The 21,917-nt window shown below is 28.1% G+C and overlaps 1 protein-coding gene across 1 annotated transcript; it reads right to left on the bottom strand.

Moving 5' to 3' along the window:
- Positions 1-422: 422 nt before the first annotated feature.
- srrd (SRR1 domain containing) lies at positions 423-19,327 on the bottom strand. Its single transcript, XM_062967058.1, has 7 exons — positions 18,739-19,327; positions 14,912-14,952; positions 9,523-9,710; positions 7,113-7,211; positions 2,801-2,955; positions 2,649-2,694; positions 423-702 (listed from the first exon to the last, which is right to left on the bottom strand). The coding sequence occupies exons 1-7, from the start codon at positions 18,858-18,860 to the stop codon at positions 463-465; spliced, it is 891 nt and encodes a 296-aa protein (XP_062823128.1). The 5' UTR covers positions 18,861-19,327; the 3' UTR covers positions 423-462.
- Positions 19,328-21,917: the final 2,590 nt, after the last annotated feature.

The raw sequence follows: 21,917 nt of genomic DNA, 5'->3' as shown, positions 1-21,917 counted from the left end.
CCTCGTCAGCCCGATTTCAGTCCGGAAAACGAGGAAATTTATTTATCGTTGACTTCGTTTTACGAGAAAATTTTATTTATAATATTATATACATCTACTATTAAATGTAATTAACATAAATTATAAATTTATCGTTAGCCCGTTTCTTTTATGAAGGAAGACTATTACATAAATTAATACATAATAATAATTTATTCTCGATCCTTGTGGTCGTCATTCGATTGGCCCTCGTCAGCCCGATTTCAGTCCGGAAAACGAGGAAATTTATTTATCGTTGACTTCGTTTTACGAGAAAATTTTATTTATAATATTATATACATCTACTATTAAATGTAATTAAATCGGGTGACGACCAATCGAATGAAGACAAGGACTGAGAATAAATTATGCAAATTAAATAATAACGGGATTACGATTTCACGTCTTTTCGACTCGTTTAATAAAAAATCGTATTTGCCGTTTTCACGACTTTTTCTCGTTCGCTTCGAAGTCCGTACAAATCCCCTTCTTCTGGCTCTTCCGGATGATCTCTAGTTGCCCCTCCTCGTTTTCCTCGTAAACGGGTTCTTCCGGAAGCTTCCAGATTTCTCCGGAAAGTTCTTTCAGCTTCGACGACGGAAAACAATGGACGGAAGTGTCGTTAAATATCTCCATATATTGAGGGTGGGCCGGAAACGGGGTCTCGTCCGTCGCCGGCAAGATCTAGAAACAGGAAGAGGAAATCGGGACATCGTCGGCCATTTTGGAATACTTTTCCCAAATATTTTTGCAAAATTTTTTCTCAAAACATTTTAAATATATTTTGGATTTTTTCTAGAATATTTTCGCAGTGTTTTTTTGAGAATATTTTTACAATATTTTGGCATATTTTTTTTTGCAATTTTTTCAGAATATTTTTGCAATATTTTCCCAAATATTTTGGCATATTTTTTCAGAATGTTCTTGTTTTCAATATTTTCCCAAATATTTTCAAAATGTTTTCAGAATATTTTTTGCAATATTTTCCCAAATATTTTTTGCATTATCATTCAGAATATTGTTCAGAATATTCCTTTAGAATATTTTGCACTATTTATATGCAATACCTTTGCAATAATTTCCCCAAATATTTTCAATTTTTTTCAGAATTATTTTTTTAATATTTTCCCAAATAGATTTGCAATTTTTTCAGAATGTTTGCGCAATATTTTAACACTATCAATCAGAATATTTTTCATAATATTCCTTTAGAATATTTTGCCCTATTTATATGCAATATTTTTGCAATCTTTTCCCTAAATATTTTCACAATTTTTCAGAATGTTTTTTGCAATATTTTCCCCAATATTTTTGCACTATCACTCAGAATATTTTTCATAACATTCCTTCAGAATATTTTGCACTATATATATGCAATTTTTTGTAATATTTTTCTCAGAATATTTTTACACTATGTTTTGGAATTTTTCCAGAAGATTTTTGCAATATTTTCCCAAATATTTTCACAATTTCTTTCCAGAATATTTTTGCAATATTCTCCTCAAATATTTTTGCAATGTTTTTCCCACAAATATATTTTCCCTGAGTATTTTTTCAATATTTTTCAGAGTATTATTTCAGAATATTTTTGCAATATTTTCCCCAATATTTTTACAATACGCTTTCACAAAATATTTTGCACTATTTTTTCACAATTTTTTTTGCACTGTTTTCTCAGAATATATTTACAATATATTTTGAAATTCTTTTCAAAATATTTTGGGTATATTTTTGCAAAAATCATGAAAAGTATTCTTAAAGTATTATTATCATTACATGTTATTTTTATTATTTTTGTTTCAAAAATATTGCAAACATTAAAAAAATTAAAAATTTTGAAAAAGTATTCTTAAAGTATTATTATCATTACATGTTATTTTTATTATTTTTGTTTCAAAAATATTGCAAACATTAAAAAAAATTAAAAATTTTGAAAAAGTATTCTTAAAGTATTATTATCATTACATGTTACTTTTATTGTTTTTTATTTTATTATTTTTGTAATATTTTGGCAACATTTTAAAGAAATTTCTTGCAGTATTTATAGGAATATTTTTTTTGCAATATCCAGAATTTATTACCCAGTTATTACAGATTTTTTTTTATTATTTTTGTAATATTTTGGCAACATTTTAAAGAAATTTCTTGCAGTATTTATAGGAATATTTTTTTTTGCAATATCCAGAATTTATTACCCAGTTATTACAGATTTTTTTTTATTATTTTTGTAATATTTTGGCAACATTTTAAAGAAATTTCTTGCAGTATTTATAGGAATATTTTTTTTTGCAATATCCAGAATTTATTACCCAGTTATTACAGATTTTTTTTTATTATTTTTGTAATATTTTGGCAACATTTTAAAGAAATTTCTTGCAGTATTTATAGGAATATATTTTTTTTTGCAATATCCAGAATTTATTACCCAGTTATTACAGAATTTTTTTTATTATTTTTGTAATATTTTGGCAACATTTTAAAGAAATTTCTTGCAGTATTTATAGGAATATTTTTTTTGCAATATCCAGAATTTATTACCCAGTTATTACAGAATTTTAACAGTAATAAACAAAACAAAAATAAATAAATAAGTAAATAAATAAATAAAATTTCACCGACACATTCATTACCTTTGCAATGTAACTGTATTCTTTTTGAAATATTTTTGATGGCATCCTGGAAAACGAGAGAAACGGGGAATTAATTGAAGGAGAAAATAATAATAATAATAATAATAATAATAATAATACCCTCTGGCCTTGAAACAGGAAGTCCCGCCCACCTGTCCTGGATGCCCCGGAAGCTGTTCCCGAGGACGGCCATCTTGGAAAGTGTTTCCGGGGCCCAGTTGCTCCAGAGAAGGTTGTTGTACAGGGATTTCCCACAATGCACCATGAAAAACAACGTCCGCACGCCCGAAATGCCATGCTTCCCTTCCTGAGCGAGAAGAAGAAAATTATTATTATTGGTATTATTATTATTATTATTTATTTACTGTAAAAAAAATATCCTGTAAATATTGCAAAAAAAAATTGGGGCAAAATATAGGGGGGGAAAAGTATTATTTTATTTATTTATTATGGCAAAAATATTTTTAAAAATATTCCCAAAAAAAAACATTCTGAAAAGACACACACATTTTATTGATTTACTGTGGCCAGAACTACAACTCGCAGATCAATCCCTCCCAAAAATATTCAGAAAAATATTGCAAAAATATTCAGAAAAATATTGGGAAAGTATTCTCAAAAACACTGCAAAAATATTCAGAAAAATATTGCAAAAATATTACAAAATATTCCTAAAACTATTCCAAAAATATTCTCAAAATTATTGGGAAAGTATTCTCAAAAACACTGCAAAAATATTCAGAAAAATATTGCAAAAATATTACAAAATATTCCTAAAACCATTCCAAAAATATTCTCAAAATTATTGGGAAAGTATTCTCAAAAACACTGCAAAATATTCAGAAAAATATTCACAAATTACTGCAAAATATTGCAAAATTTTCAGAAAAATATTGCAAAAATATTCCTAAAATTATTCCAAAAATATTCTCAAAATTATTGGGAAAGTATTCTCAAAAACACTGCAAAAATATTCAGAAAAATATTGCAAAAATATTCAGAAAAATATTCACAAATTACTGCAAAATATTGCAAAATTTTCAGAAAAATATTGCAAAAATATTCCCCAAAAAAGGGCAGAAAACCCGGCTCATATTCGAGTATATACGGTATAGAAATAGGCAACAAATATTCTGCAAAATATTGTTATAAATATTATTGTAAAATTGCAAACATATTCTAAAAATATTCCAAACTCTAAAAAAAATACTACATTAAAAGTCTTTAAAACTGCAAAAATATTATAAAAACTATTCCATAAATATTGCTAACAAATCCCATAAATGTTCTGTATTATTCCATATATATTGTATATTGGGGCAAAATATAGGGGGAAAAAGTATTATTTTATTTATTTATTATGGCAAAAATATTTTTAAAAATATTCCCAAAAAAAAACATTCTGAAAAGACACACACATTTTATTGATTTACTGTGGCCAGAACTACAACTCCCAGATCAATCCCTCCCAAACCCTTTTGGTATGTTTGGTTGGTCATGTGGATCTGTGTAGGAAGTTTGGTCCCGGTCCGTCATTCGTGGGGTTCGCAGTGGTCCCTGGAAGTGAGTGAAGGTGCTGCAAGTCCCATCATCCGTGGTCCATCATCCCCAAACTTTACCAGGATATAAAGTGGGTTATGAGGGCTCTATGTGCCAAGTTTGGTCTTGATCAGTCATTGGTGGGAGTCGCAGTGCTTTGAGGAAGTAAGTAAAGGTACTGCAAATCCCATCATCCATAGTCCATCTTCCACAAACTTCACCAGGACGTAGAGTGGATCGTGGGGGTTCTGTGTGCCAAGTTTGGTGCCGCTCCGTCATTCGTGCTGGTTGCAGTGGTCTCTGGAAGTGAGTGATGGTACTGCAAATCCCATCATCCGTGGTCCATCTTCCTACAAACTTCACCAGGACATAGAGTGGATCATGTGGAGTCTGTGTGCCGGGTTTGGTCCCCGTCTGTCATTCATGTAGGTTGCAGTGGTCTCTGGAAGTGAGTGAAGGTACTGCAACTCCCATCATCCATGGTCCATCTTCTACCAAACTTCACGAGGATGTAGAGTGGGTCATGTAGTCTCTGTGTACCAAGTTTGGTCCCTGTCCATCATTCGTGGGGGTCTCAATAGACTCAGGAAGTGAGTGACGGTACTGCAAATCCCATCATCCGTGGTCTATCTTCCACAAACTTCACCAGGACGTAAAGAGGGTCATGGGGGTTCTCTGTGCCAAGTTTGGTCCCGGTCCGTCATTCGTGCTGGTTGCAGTGGTCTCTGGAAGTGAGTGATAGTACTGCAAATCCCATCATCCGTGGTCCATCATCCCCAGACTTCACCAGGATTTAAAGTGGGTTATAAGGGCTCTGTGTGCCAAGTTTGGTCCCTGTCCATCATTCGTGGGGGTCCCAATAGACTCAGGAAGTGAGTGAAGCTACTGCAAGTCCCATCATCCGTGGTCCATCTTCCTACAAACTTCACCAGGACATAGAGTGGATCATGGGGAGTCTGTGTGCCAAGTTTGGTCTTGATCAGTCATTGTTGTGGGTCACAGTGGTCTCAGGAAGTGAGTAAAGGTACTGCAAGTCCCATCATCTGTGGTCCATCTTCCACCAAACTTCACCAGGACGTAGAGTGGGTCATTGGGGGTTCTGTGTGCCAAGTTTGGTCCCTGTCCATCATTCGTGGAGGTCGCTGTGGTCTCTGGATGTGAATGACGGTACTGCAGATCCCATCATCCGTGGTCCATCTTCCACCAAACTTCACCAGGACGTAGAGTGGATCATGGGGGTTCTGTGTGCCAAGTTTGGTCCCACTCCGTCATTCATGTAGGTTGCATTGGTCTATGGAAGTGAGTGAAGGTACTGCAAATCCCATTGTCCACGGTCCATATTTCCATCATTATTATGTACTAGCTTGGGGACCCGGTGGTGCCTGGGTATTTTAAGAAAGGCATTGTTTGCCTGTGTCCCAAGTTTAGTGTAGGTCCAGGGTCAGTGGGGTTCAGTGGGTGCAGGTGAACTACAATTCCCATGTGTAAGTCCCATCATCCATGGTCCATCCCACTCCAAACAGGGCTGGGATGTATAGTAGGTCATGGGGACTGTGTGTGCCAAGTATGGTCTTGATCAGACATTGGTGGGGGTCACAGTGGTCTCTGGAAGTGAGTGAAGGTACTGCAAATCCCATCGTCCATGGTCCATCCTCCACCAAGCTTCACCAGGACATAGAGTGGGCTATGAGCGCTCTGTGTGCCAAGTTTGGTCTCGATCAGTCATTGGTGGGAGTCGCAGTGCTCTGAGGAAGTAAGTAAAGGTACTGCAAGTCCCATCATCCATGGTCCATCTTCTACCAAACTTCACCAGGATGTAGAGTGGGTCATGTGATTTCTGTGTGCCAAGTTTGGTTCCGGTCCGTCATTCGTGGGGGTCACAGTGGTCCCTGGAAGTTAGTGAAGGTACTGCAAGTCCCATCATCCATGCTCCATCCTCTACCAAACTTCACCAGGATGTAGAGTGGGTCATGGGGAGTCTGTGTGCCAAGTTTGGTCTTGATCAGTCATTGGTGGGAGTCGCAGTGCTCTGAGGAAGTAAGTAAAGGTACTGCAAGTCCCATCATCCATGGTCCATCTTCTACCAAACTTCACCAGGATGTAGAGTGGGTCATGTAGTCTCTGTGTGCCAAGTTTGGTCCAGTTCCGTCATTCAAGGGGCTCACAGTGGTCTTAGAAAGTGAGTGAAGGTTTAATGGGCCTTAAGAAGCATTGCTAATAACAACGGAAAATGTAATATAATAATAGAAAATAATATAATAGAAAATATTATCATATTAATAATAACAAACAATAGTAATGGAAAATAATAATAATAATAATAATAATAATAATAATAATGGGCCTTAAGAAGCATTGCAAATAACAGGGCAGCAGGAGTGAAAGTACTTCAAATCCCATCATCCACGGTCCATCCTCCACCAAACTTCACTAGGATGTGTAGTGGGTCATGGGGTGTCTTTGTGCCAAATTTGGTCCCGGTCCGTCATTCGTGGGGGTCCCGGTGGTCTCAGAAAGTGAGCGAAGGTTTAATGGGCCTTAAGAAGCATTGCTAATAACAACGGAAAATGTAATATAATAATAGAAAATAATATAATAGAAAATATTATCATATTAATAATAATAAACAATAGTAATGGAAAAATATATTAGACATAATAGAAATAATAATAGTATTAATAATGGGCCTTAAGAAGCATTGCTAATAACAAGGCAGCAGGAGTGAAAGTACTGCAAACCCCATCATCCACGGTCCATATTCCATCATTATTATTTATAGAGTTTGCAAAGATAAATTCACATAAAAATATCCCATGAACGTTCGATAAAATTTCGAAATAATATTCTAAAAATATTGCCAAAAAAAAATCCCAAATAGAGGTATTATTATCGTTATTTTTATTAATTCATTAATTCATTAATTACCTCGTTTTCTGCCATGACTTTGAGCCCAAGGCGACAAAGGACCTCGAGTTCGAGTTCGGAAAAAACGGGATCGAAGACGAAACAACAGTCGCGAGAAATCTTGAAATAAGGAAAACAGGCGGAAAGACATATGAAATATTCCAGAAAATAGCAAAAATATGACAGAAAATTGCAAAAGTATTCTCAAAAACACTGCAAAAATATTCAGAAAAATATTGCAAAAATATTCAGAAAAACACTGCAAAAATATTCAGAAAAATATTCACAAATTACTGCAAAATATTGCAAAAATATTACAAAATATTCCAAAAATATTCTCAAAATTATTGGGAAAGTATTCTCAAAAACACTGCAAAAATATTCAGAAAAATATTGCGAAAATATTCAGAAAAATATTCACAAATTACTGCAAAATATTGCAAAATTTTCAGAAAAATATTGCAAAAATATTCAGAAAAATATTGCGAAAATATTCAGAAAAATATTGCGAAAATATTCAGAAAAATATTCACAAATTACTGCAAAATATTGCAAAATTTTCAGAAAAATATTGCAAAAATATTACAAAATATTCCTAAAACTATTCCAAAAATATTCTCAAAATTATTGGGAAAGTATTCTCAAAAACACTGCAAAAATATTCAGAAAAATATTGCAAAAATATTCAGAAAAATATTCACAAATTACTGCAAAATATTGCAAAATTTTCAGAAAAATATTGCAAAAATATTACAAAATATTCCTAAAACTATTCCAAAAATATTCTCAAAATTATTGGGAAAGTATTCTCAAAAACACTGCAAAAATATTCAGAAAAATATTGCGAAAATATTCAGAAAAATATTCACAAATTACTGCAAAATATTGCAAAATTTTCAGAAAAATATTGCAAAAATATTCAGAAAAATATTGCGAAAATATTCAGAAAAATATTGCGAAAATATTCAGAAAAATATTCACAAATTACTGCAAAATATTGCAAAATTTTCAGAAAAATATTGCAAAAATATTCAGAAAAATATTGCGAAAATATTCAGAAAAATATTGCGAAAATATTCAGAAAAATATTCACAAATTACTGCAAAATATTGCAAAATTTTCAGAAAAATATTGCAAAAATATTCCCCAAAAAAGGGCAGAAAACTCGGCTCATATCTGAGTATATACGGTATAGAAATAGACAACAAATATTCTGCAAAATATTGTTATAAATATTATTGTAAAATTGCAAACATATTCTAAAAATATTCCAAACTCTAAAAAATACTACATTAAAAGTCTTAAAAACTGCAAAAATATTATTTAAACTATTCCATAAATATTGCTAACAAATCCCATAAATGTTCTGTATTATTCCATATATATTGTAAATATAATCTCAAAAATATTGCAAAAATTGAAAAAAATTCTTTAAAATTTGCAAAAATCTAAAATTGCCAAAAATCCAAAAATATTGCAATTATTACAAAAAATGTAAATTGTTGCAAAAATTTCAAAAAAAAGTTCTAGCAAAGGCTGTAAAAATTACAAAAAGTATTCTTAAAATGTTGCAAAAGTTTCAAAAAATATTCTAGAAATGGTTGCAAAAATTACAAAAAGTATTCTTAAAATGTTGCAAAAATTACAAAAACTATTCTTAAAATTTTGCAGAAATTATAAAAAATTAAAATGTTGCAAAAATTTCAAAAAAATATTCTAGAAAAGGTTGCAAAAATTACAAAAAAAGTTCTAGAAAAGGCTGTAAAAATTACAAAAAGTATTCTTAAAATGTTGCAAAAATTACAAAAACTATTCTTAAAATTTTGCAGAAATTATAAAAAATTAAAATGTTGCAAAAATTTCAAAAAAATATTCTAGAAAAGGTTGTAAAAATTACAAAAAATATTCTTAAAATATAGCAAAAATTTCAAAAAAAAATCTAGAAAAGGTTGCAAAAAGGTTACAAAAATTATTCTTAAAATGTTTCAGAAATTACAAAAAAAATTGAAATATTGCACAAATTACAAAAAGTTACAATGTTGCAAAAGTTTCAAAAAATATAAATTCTAGAATAGAGCAAAAATTACAAAAACTATTCTAAAAATGTTGCAAAAATTACAAAAAAATATTCTTAAAATATGGCAAAAATTTCAAAAAAAAATTCTAGAAAAAGTTGCAAAAATTACAAAAAGTATTCTTAAAATGTTGCAGAAATTACAGAAAAATTGAAACGTTGCAAAAATTACAAAAAGCTACAATGTTGCAAAAGTTTCAATATATATATATATATATATATATATTCTAGAATAGGGCAAAAATTACAAAAAGTATTCTTAAAATGTTGCAGAAATTACAAAAAATATTCTAAAAACGTTGCAGAAAATACAAAAAATATTGCAAATAAATTACTGAGAAATATTCTAAGCAATACCTGTAGTTCTTGCAAGAGGAGGAGGAGGAAGGCCATTTGTGTCTTTGCGACTGAACAAGAAGAGAAATTCCCGATCCCGAAAGAAACGCACTGGAAATTCTCCGAAATATTCAGTTTTTCCAAGGACGGAATATTATCCTCGTCTTCGTCCATCATGAAGGGCTTCCTCAGAGATTGCAAGATAATCCCTATGAAAAGAAAAGAGAAATTTATTATTTATCCTTAATTAAATTATTATTGCTATTGTTATTTATGTGTGCAAAAATATTCCATAAATATTATTTCCCAAATATTCTGAAAATAACCTGAAAAAATATTCTGAAAAAAAATATTGCAAATATTCTACATCATGGTTGCAAAAACATTCCATAAATATTCTAAAAATATTCTGAAAAAATATTGCAAATATTCTACATCATCATTGTTATTGTTATTTATGGTTGCAAAAACATTCCATAAATATTCTAAAAATATTCTGAAAAAATATTGCAAATATTCTACATCATCATTGTTATTGTTATTTATGGTTGCAAAAATATTCCATAAATATTCTAAAAATATTCTGAAAAATATTGCAAATATTATACATCATCATTGTTATTGTTATTTATGGTTGCAAAAATATTCCATAAATATTATTTCCCAAATATTCTGAAAATAACCTGAAAAATATTCTGAAAAAAAATATTGCAAATATTATACATCATCTTTGCTATTGTTATTTATGGTTGCAAAATATTCCATAAATATTCTAAAAATATTCTGAAAAAATATTGCAAATATTCTACATCATCATTGTTATTGTTATTTATGGTTGCAAAAATATTCCATAAATATTCTGAAAATATTCTGAAAAAATATTGCAAATATTATACATCATCATTGTTATTGTTATTTATGGTTGCAAAATATTCCATAAATATTCTAAAAATATTCTGAAAAAATATTGCAAATATTCTACATCATCATTGTTATTGTTATTTATGGTTGCAAAATATTCCATAAATATTATTTCCCAAATATTCTGAAAATAATCTAAAAATAACCTGAAAAAATATTCTGAAAAAAAAACATTGCAAATATTCTACATCATTATTGTTATTTATGGTTGCAAAAATATTCCATAAATATTCTAAAAATATTCTGAAAAAATATTGCAAATATTCTACATCATCATTGTTATTGTTATTTATGGTTGCAAAATATTCCATAAATATTATTTCCCAAATATTCTGAAAATAATCTAAAAATAACCTGAAAAAATATTCTGAAAAAAAAACATTGCAAATATTCTACATCATTATTGTTATTTATGGTTGCAAAAATATTCCATAAATATTCTAAAAATATTCTGAAAAAATATTGCAAATATAATATTGCAAAAATAGCAAAAATATTACAGAAAATTGCAAAAGTATTCTCAAAAACACTGCAAAAATATTCAGAAAAATATTGCAAAAATATTCAGAAAAATATTCACAAATTACTGCAAAATATTGCAAGATAATCCCTATGAAAAGAAAAAAGAAATTTATTATTTATCCTTAATTAAATTATTATTGCTATTGTTATTTATGTGTGCAAAAATATTCCATAAATATTATTTCCCAAATATTCTGAAAATAACCTGAAAAAATATTCTGAAAAAAAACATTGCAAATATTCTACATCATTGTTATTTATGGTTGCAAAAATATTCCATAAATATTCTGAAAATATTCTGAAAAAATATTGCAAATATTATACATCATCATTGTTATTGTTATTTATGGTTGCAAAATATTCCATAAATATTCTAAAAATATTCTGAAAAAATATTGCAAATATTCTACATCATCATTGTTATTGTTATTTATGGTTGCAAAATATTCCATAAATATTATTTCCCAAATATTCTGAAAATAATCTAAAAATAACCTGAAAAAATATTCTGAAAAAAAAACATTGCAAATATTCTACATCATTATTGTTATTTATGGTTGCAAAAATATTCCATAAATATTCTAAAAATATTCTGAAAAAATATTGCAAATATTCTACATCATCATTGTTATTGTTATTTATGGTTGCAAAATATTCCATAAATATTATTTCCCAAATATTCTGAAAATAATCTAAAAATAACCTGAAAAAATATTCTGAAAAAAAAACATTGCAAATATTCTACATCATTATTGTTATTTATGGTTGCAAAAATATTCCATAAATATTCTAAAAATATTCTGAAAAAATATTGCAAATATAATATTGCAAAAATAGCAAAAATATTACAGAAAATTGCAAAAGTATTCTCAAAAACACTGCAAAAATATTCAGAAAAATATTGCAAAAATATTCAGAAAAATATTCACAAATTACTGCAAAATATTGCAAGATAATCCCTATGAAAAGGAAAGAGAAATTTATTATTTATCCTTAATTAAATTATTATTGCTATTGTTATTTATGGTTGCAAAAATATTCCATAAAAATTATTTCCCAATTATTCTGAAAACAATCTGAAAAAATATTCTGAAAAAAATATTGCAAATATTCTACATCATTATTGTTATTTATGGTTGCAAAAATATCCCATAAATATTATTTCCCAATTATTCTGAAAATATTCTGAAAAAAAATATTGCAAATATTATACAAAATTATTATTGTTATTTATGGTTGCAAAAATATTCCATAAATATTATTTCCCAAATATTCTGAAAATAACCTAAAAATAACCTGAAAAAATATTCTGAAAAAATATTGCAAATATTATACAAAATTATTATTGTTATTGTTATTTATGGTTGCGAAAATATTCCATAAATATTATTTCCCAAATATTCTGAAAATAACCTAAAAATAACTTGAAAAATATTCTGAAAAAATATTGCAAATATTATACATAATTATTATTGTTATTTATGGTTGCGAAAATATTCCATAAATATTATTTCCCAAATATTCTGAAAATAATCTAGAAATAACCTGAAAAATATTCTGAAAAAATATTGCAAATATTATACAAAATTATTATTGTCATTGTTATGTATGGTTGCGAAAATATTCCATAAATATTATTTCCCAAATATTCTGAAAATAACCTAAAAATAACTTGAAAAATATTCTGAAAAAATATTGCAAATATTATACAAAATTATTATTGTTATTTATGGTTGCGAAAATATTCCATAAATATTATTTCCCAAATATTCTGAAAATAACCTAAAAATAACTTGAAAAATATTCTGAAAAAATATTGCAAATATTATACAAAATTATTATTGTCATTGTTATTTATGGTTGCAAAAATATTCCATAAATATTATTTCCCAAATATTCTGAAAATAATCTAGAAATAACTTGAAAAATATTCTGAAAAAATATTGCAAATATTATACAAAATTATTATTGTTATTTATGGTTGCAAAAATATTCCATAAATATTATTTCCCAAATATTCTGAAAATAACCTAAAAATAACTTGAAAAATATTCTGAAAAAATATTGCAAATATTATACAAAATTATTATTGTTATTTATGGTTGCGAAAATATTCCATAAATATTATTTTCCAAATATTCTGAAAATAATCTAAAAATTACCTGAAAAAAATTCTGAAAAAATATTGCAAATATTATACAAAATTATTATTGTCATTGTTATTTATGGTTGCAAAAATATTCCATTAAAAATTATTTCCCAAATATTCTGAAAATAATCTAAAAATATTGCAAAAATATTCCATAAATATTATTTCCCAAATATTCTGAAAATAATCTAGAAATAACTTGAAAAATATTCTGAAAAAATATTGCAAATATTATACAAAATTATTATTGTTATTGTTATTTATGGTTGCAAAAATATTCCATTAAAAATTATTTCCCAAATATTCTGAAAATAATCTAGAAATAACCTGAAGAATATTCTGAAAAAATATTGCAAATATTATACAAAATTATTATTGTTATTTATGGTTGCGAAAATATTCCATAAATATTATTTCCCAAATATTCTGAAAATAATCTAAAAATAACCTGAAAAAATGTTCTGAAAAACTATTGCCAATATTATACATAATTATTATTGTTATTGTTATTTATGGTTGCAAAAATATTCCATAAATATTATTTCCCAAATATTCTGAAAATAATCTAGAAATAACTTGAAAAATATTCTGAAAAAATATTGCAAATATTATACAAAATTATTATTGTTATTTATGGTTGCAAAAATATTCCATAAATATTATTTCCCAAATATTCTGAAAATAACCTAAAAATAACTTGAAAAATATTCTGAAAAAATATTGCAAATATTATACAAAATTATTATTGTTATTTATGGTTGCGAAAATATTCCATAAATATTATTTTCCAAATATTCTGAAAATAATCTAAAAATTACCTGAAAAAAATTCTGAAAAAATATTGCAAATATTATACAAAATTATTATTGTCATTGTTATTTATGGTTGCAAAAATATTCCATTAAAAATTATTTCCCAAATATTCTGAAAATAATCTAAAAATATTGCAAAAATATTCCATAAATATTATTTCCCAAATATTCTGAAAATAACCTAAAAATAACTTGAAAAATATTCTGAAAACTATTGCAAATATTATACATAATTATTATTGTTATTGTTATTTATGGTTGCAAAAATATTCCATAAATATTATTTCCCAAATATTCTGAAAATAATCTAGAAATAACTTGAAAAATATTCTGAAAAAAATATTGCAAATATTATACAAAATTATTATTGTTATTGTTATTTATGGTTGCAAAAATATTCCATTAAAAATTATTTCCCAAATATTCTGAAAATAATCTAAAAATATTGCAAAAATATTCCATAATATTATTTCCCAAATATTCTGAAAATAACCTAAAAATAACCTGAAAAAATATTCTGAAAAAATATTGCAAATATTATACAAAATTATTATTGTTATTTATGGTTGCGAAAACATTCCATAAATATTATTTCCCAAATATTCTGAAAATAATCTAAAAATTACCTGAAAAAATGTTCTGAAAAACTACTGCAAATATTATACATAATTATTATTGTTATTGTTATTTATGGTTGCAAAAATATTCCATTAAAAATTATTTCCCAAATATTCTGAAAATAATCTAGAAATAACTTGAAAAATATTCTGAAAAAATATTGCAAATATTATACATAATTATTATTGTTATTTATGGTTGCGAAAATATTCCATAAATATTATTTCCCAAATATTCTGAAAATAATCTAAAAATTACCTGAAAAATATTCTGAAAAAATATTGCAAAAAAATCTAAAATATTCTAAAAATATTCCAGAAAAATCTAGAAATATTCATTGAATATTCTAAATATTATTAGTGGCAGTAGTATTAGTATTATTACTTACTTTGGCTTGAATCCCAGAAACCTGAGCTTTGCAATTCGGAGCTGCAAGAAAGAAAGATAAAATTTAATATAATACACACACATATATGGTTGCAATATTTTATTATTTTATTAACTTCGTATATTTTGTTTATATTTTTTCACTTATTTCTCTATAAATTATTTTCATTGTATATTATTACATTATATATTTTATATTTCATTATATTATTTTACTATTATATACTATTATTTCATTATGTCATATTATTAAATGTTAATTAAATATAATATTATATCAATATTAGTATTATATGTTATATTATATTACATTGCATTATTAGTTCATTGGTTCAATGAAAATATTTTATATTAGTGATATTATTATTATATATTATTATTATACATTATATTATACTAATTTGCATTCTATCTTATTCCTAATATTCATATATAATGTTATATTGCTGTATTATACTATAGTATTATATTGTTATTATATTATTATTTTATTATATTTTATTTGTATTTTACTATATTATTCCTAATATTATTTTATATTATGTTATTGTATTATATTATAGTATTATTATTTTTTATTTGTATTTTTATTATATTATTCCTAATATTATATTATTTTATGTTATATTGTATTATATTATAGTATTATAATATTGTTATTTTATTATTTTATTCTATTTTATTTGTTTTTATTATATTATTCCTAATATTATATTATTTTATTGTTCATTATTGTATTATATTTTAGTATATATAATTATTTTATTATATTTTATTTGTATTTTACTAAATTATTCCTAATATGATATTATGTCATATTATTATATTATAGTATTATAATATTATGTTATTATTTTATATTTTATTTGTTTTTTTACTATATTATTCCTACTAAAATATTATATATACTATTATTATTATTATTATTATATATTTTATTTGTATTTTTAATATTATTCCTACTATAATATTAAATATAATACTATTATTATTATTTTATATTTTATTTGTATTTTTTACTATATTATTCCTACTATAATATAATATATAATATTATTATTATTATATTTTTTATTTGTATTTTTACTATATTGTTCCTACTATAATATTATATATAATGCTATTATTATTATTTTTATATTTTATTTGTATTTTTTACTATATTATTCCTACTATAATATAATATATAATATTATTATTATTATATATTTTATTTGTATTTTTACTATATTATTCCTACTATAATATAATATATATTATTATTATTATTATATATTTTATTTGTATTTTTACTATATTATTCCTACTATATTATATATTATTATTATTATTTTATATTTTATTTGTATTTTTACTATATTATATATTATTATTATTATTTTATATTTTATTTGTATTTTTACTATATTATTCCTACTATATTATATATTATTATTATTATTTTATATTTTATTTGTATTTTTACTATATTATTCCTACTATATTATATATTATTATTATTATTATATATTTTATTTGTATTTTTACTATATTATTCCTACTATATTATATATTATTATTATTATTATATATTTTATTTGTATTTTTACTATATTATTCCTACTATATTATGTATTATTATTTTATATTCCATTTGTATTTTTTACTATATTATTCCTACTATAATATAATATATAATATTATTATTATTATATATTTTATTTGTATTTTTACTATATTATTCCTACTATATTATATATTATTATTATTTTTATATTTTATTTGTATTTTTACTATATTATTCCTACTATATTATATATTATTATTATTATTTTATATTTTATTTGTATTTTTACTATATTATTCCTACTAAAATATTATATATACTATTATTATTATTATTATTATATATTTTATTTGTATTTTTAATATAATTCCTACTATAATATTAAATATAATACTATTATTATTATTTTATATTTTTATTTGTATTTTTACTATATTATTCCTACTATAATATAATATATATTATTATTATTATTATATATTTTATTTGTATTTTTACTATATTATTCCTACTATATTATATATTATTATTTTATATTCCATTTGTATTTTTTACTATATTATTCCTACTATAATATAATATATAATAATATATTAATATTATTAATATTTATTGTATTTTACTATAATATTCCTACTATTATAAATTATTATTATATTTTATTATTTTATTTATTTTTACTATATTATTCCTACTATATTATATATTATTATTATTATTTTATATTTTATTTGTATTTTTACTATATTATTCCTACTAAAATATTATATATACTATTATTATTATTATTATTATTATATATTTTATTTGTATTTTTAATATAATTCCTACTATAATATTAAATATAATACTATTATTATTATTTTATATTTTATTTGTATTTTTACTATATTATTCCTACTATAATATAATATATATTATTATTATTATTATATATTTTATTTGTATTTTTACTAATATATTCCTACTATATTATATATTATTATTTTATATTCCATTTGTATTTTTTACTATATTATTCCTACTATAATATAATATATAATATTATTATTATTATATATTTTATTTGTATTTTTACTATATTATTCCTACTATATTATATATTATTATTATTATTTTATATTTCATTTGTATTTTTACTATATTATTCCTAATATATTATATATTATTATTATTATTTTATATTTTATTTGTATTTTTACTATATTATTCCTACTATATTATATATTATTATTATTTTATATTTTGTATTTTTACTATATTATTCCTACTATATTATATATTATTATTATTATTTTATATTTTATTTGTATTTTTACTATATTATTCCTACTATATTATATATTATTATTATTATTTTATATTTCATTTGTATTTTTACTATATTATTCCTACTATATTATATATAATATTATTAATATATATTTTGTATTTTTACTATATTATTCCTACTATATTATATATTATTGTTATTATTATATATTTTATTTGTATTTTTACTATATTATTCCTACTATATTATATATTATTATTATTATTTATATTTCATTTGTATTTTTACTATATTATTCCTAATATATTATATATTATTGTTATTATTATATATTTTATTTGTATTTTTACTATATTATTCCTACTATATTATATATTATTATTATTATTTTATATTTTATTTGTATTTTTACTATATTATTCCTACTATATTATATATTATTATTATTATATATTTTATTTGTATTTTTACTATATTATTCCTACTATATTATATATTATTATTATTATATATTTTATTTGTATTTTTTACTATATTATTCCTACTATAATATTATATATAATATTATTATTATATATTTTATTTGTATTTTTACTATATTATTCCTACTATATTATATATTATTATTATTATTTTATATTTTATTTGTATTTTTACTATATTATTCCTACTATAATATTATATATAATACTATTGTTATTATTATTATTATATTGATATTATATCATTGAATTATTCCATTATTATGTTAATTATATTATATTATTATTTTGTTCTGTTTGCATTTTTATTTTATTTTTATAATATTATTATATTATATTTGTGTTATATTTGGATATTCAGGAGGGAGGGAGGCGGGGCTTCAAGAAACCCCGCCCAACAGGCCCAGGCCCCGCCCACCAAGGCCAGGCCCCGCCCACCAGGCCCAGGCCCCGCCCCACCAGGCCCAGGCCCCGCCCACGACCAACATGGCGGGCTCTGAGGGAACATTTCGGACCCGATTTCCGACCTGATTTCCTTCAGGCGCCGCTCCAAAACCTCCCCCGGGTCGCTTCCCTCCTCCTTCCTTCCGCTTCCTGTTCCTTTTCCGCCGCTTTCCCCCGCCTGCTTCCAGCCCGCTTCCGCGTCCATTCAGGAAATTTCCCGCATCCGGCAAGATTGTCCCTCCGCGGAAGCCGTAGCGCGGGCAAAATAGCCGAAATGGTTATAGAGGACAAACAACAAAGGGGAAAAACGACACTTCCGATTCCTGTGTGCCCCACTCACGAACCGCCATTTGAGTGGCGACGACACTTCCGGTTGTCGTTCTACCACATTTGAGTGGAAGTGTTGAATCTTAAAAACCCATATAAAGACCGCAGTGCGCATGCGCTTTTCTCCTCGCTCTTCAAAGGCCTTGAGCGTTGACGATTGCGCATGCGCGCCTGTCGCGGCTTCCCTCGGGCCTCAATCGAAACGCCGGAGTGCGCATGCGCGGCTCTCGCAGTTTGAGGCTTTGGTCTCCAAACGATGAGTTGCGCATGCGCGCCTCAATACCTCAGCCTTGGGACGGAATGCGCGCCTGTCGCTGCTTCACTCGGGCCTCATTCAAGGCGCCGCAATGCGCATGCGCGTCTCAATACCTCCGTCTTGGGACGGAATACGCATGCGCGCTGTCGCTGCTTCACTCGGGCCTCAATCGAAACGCCGGAGTGCGCATGCGCGGCTCTCGCAGTTTGAGGCTTTTGTCTCCAAACGATGAGTTGCGCATGCGCGTCTCAATACCTCAGCCTTGGGACGGAATGCGCGCCTGTCGCTGCTTCACTCGGGCCTCATTCGAGGCGCCGCAATGCGCATGCGCGGCTCTCGCAGTTTGAGGCTTGGTCTCAAAACGACGAGAAGCGCATGCGCGTCTCAATACCTCCGTCTTGGGACGGAATACGCACGCGCGCCTGTCGCTGCTTCACTCGGGCCTCATTCAAGGCGCCCGCAATGCGCATGCGCGGCTCTCGCAGTTTGAGGCTTGGTCTCAAAACGACGAGAAGCGCATGCGCGTCTCAATACCTCCGTCTTGGGACGGAATACGCACGCGCGCCTGTCGCTGCTTCACTCGGGCCTCATTCAAGGCGCCGCAATGCGCATGCGCGGCTCTCGCAGTTTGAGGCTTGGTCTCAAAACGACGAGAAGCGCATGCGCGTCTCAATACCTCCGTCTTGGGACGGAATACGCACGCGCGCCTGTCGCTGCTTCACTCGGGCCTCATTCAAGGCGCCGCAATGCGCATGTGCGTCTCAATATCTCCGTCTTGGGACGGAATACGCATGCGCGCCTGTCGCTGCTTCACTCGGGCCTCATTCAAGGCGCCGCAATGCGCATGCGCGGCTCTCGCAGTTTGAGGCTTTTGTCTCCAAACGACGAGACGCGCATGCGCGTCTCAATACCTCCGTCTTGGGACGGAATACGCATGCGCGCCTGTCGCTGCTTCACTCGGGCCTCATTCAAGGCGCCGCAATGCGCATGGCGCGGCTCTCGCAGTTTGAGGCTTTGGTCTCAAAACGACGAGAAGCGCATGCGCGTCTCAATACCTCCGTCTTGGGACGGAATACGCACGCGCGCCTGTCGCTGCTTCACTCGGGCCTCATTCAAGGCGCCGCAATGCGCATGTGCGTCTCAATATCTCCGTCTTGGGACGGAATACGCATGCGCGCCTGTCGCTGCTTCACTCGGGCCTCATTCAAGGCGCCGCAATGCGCATGCGCGGCTCTCGCAGTTTGAGGCTTTTGTCTCCAAACGACGAGACGCGCATGCGCGTCTCAATACCTCCGTCTTGGGACGGAATACGCATGCGCGCCTGTCGCTGCTTCACTCGGGGCCTCATTCAAGGCGCCGCAATGCGCATGCGCGGCTCTCGCAGTTTGAGGCTTTGGTCTCAAAACGACGAGAAGCGCATGCGCGTCTCAATACCCTCCGTCTTGGGACGGAATACGCACGCGCGCCTGTCGCTGCTTCACTCGGGCCTCATTCAAGGCGCCGCAATGCGCATGTGCGTCTCAATATCTCCGTCTTGGGACGGAATACGCATGCGCGCCTGTCGCTGCTTCACTCGGGCCTCATTCAAGGCGCCGCAATGCGCATGCGCGGCTCTCGCAGTTTGAGGCTTTTGTCTCCAAACGACGAGACGCGCATGCGCGTCTCAATACCTCCGTCTTGGGACGGAATACGCGAATACGCATGCGCGCCTGTCGCTGCTTCACTCGGGCCTCATTCAAGGCGCCGCAATGCGCATGCGCGGCTCTCTCGCAGTTTGAGGCTTTGGTCTCAAAACGACGAGAAGCGCATGCGCGCCTCAATACCTCAGTCTTGGGACGGAATACGCATCTTTCGGGCGCTTAGGCGACGGGATGCGCATGCGCGCCTCTCGCTGTCTCAGGCTTCGCTCAAAACGACGGACTGCGCGTGCGCATTGGGCTTGCTTCTCTTCTGAGGCGGCGCTCGGCCCTCCTGCGCATGCGCAAAGGGGGAAAAACCCGGAAGTGGGGCTCTTTTGGGCTTTTGGGGCCTGTCTGTCCATGAGAAATATGGAATTTATTTCGATTTTCCCCTCATTTTGAAGTGAAATTTGCATGGAAATCCAATGGCTTCTCCGGAATCCTCACCCAATGCCTGGTAAATTATACTTTTGCAATATATTTTAACTATATTTTATTATATATTCATAGTAAATATAGTAAATATATATTTGTAATATATTTTAACTATATTTTCTATTATATTTTATTATATATTCCTGGTAAATATAGTAAATATGTTTTTAATATATTTTAACTATATTTTCTATTATATTTTATTATATATTCCTGGTAAATATAGTAAATATGTTTTTAATATATTTTAACTATATTTTCTATTATATTATATATATATTCCCTGGTAAATATAGTAAATATATTTGTAATATAATTTAACTATATTTTCTATTATATTTTATTATATATTCCTGGTAAATATAGTATATATGTTTTTAATATATTTTAACTATATTTTCTATTATATTTTATTATATATTCCTGGTAAATATAGTAAATATATTTGTAATATAATTTAACTATATTTTCTATTATATTTTATTATATATTCCTGGTAAATATAGTATATATGTTTTTAATATATTTTAACTATATTTTCTATTATATTTTCTATATTATATTC

The sequence above is a fragment of the Anolis carolinensis genome, unplaced genomic scaffold, assembly GCF_035594765.1.
Source record: "Anolis carolinensis isolate JA03-04 unplaced genomic scaffold, rAnoCar3.1.pri scaffold_91, whole genome shotgun sequence".
NCBI classification, from domain to species: Eukaryota; Metazoa; Chordata; class Lepidosauria; order Squamata; family Dactyloidae; genus Anolis; species Anolis carolinensis.
The sequence above is the reverse complement of the archived record's forward strand: the minus strand, read 5'-3'. Positions and strand labels throughout refer to the sequence as shown.

Coding starts and splice junctions, on each gene's coding strand:
- srrd (XM_062967058.1), bottom strand. CDS start 18,860: ATGGACGCGGAAGCGGGCTGGAAGCAGGCGGGGGAAAGCGGCGGAAAA. Junction 14,953..18,738: donor CGGCGCCTGAAGGAAATCAG/GTCGGAAATCGG, acceptor TCTTTCTTGCAG/CTCCGAATTGCAAAGCTCAG. Junction 2,956..7,112: donor AAGTCATGGCAGAAAACGAG/GTAATTAATGAA, acceptor CTTCTCGCTCAG/GAAGGGAAGCATGGCATTTC.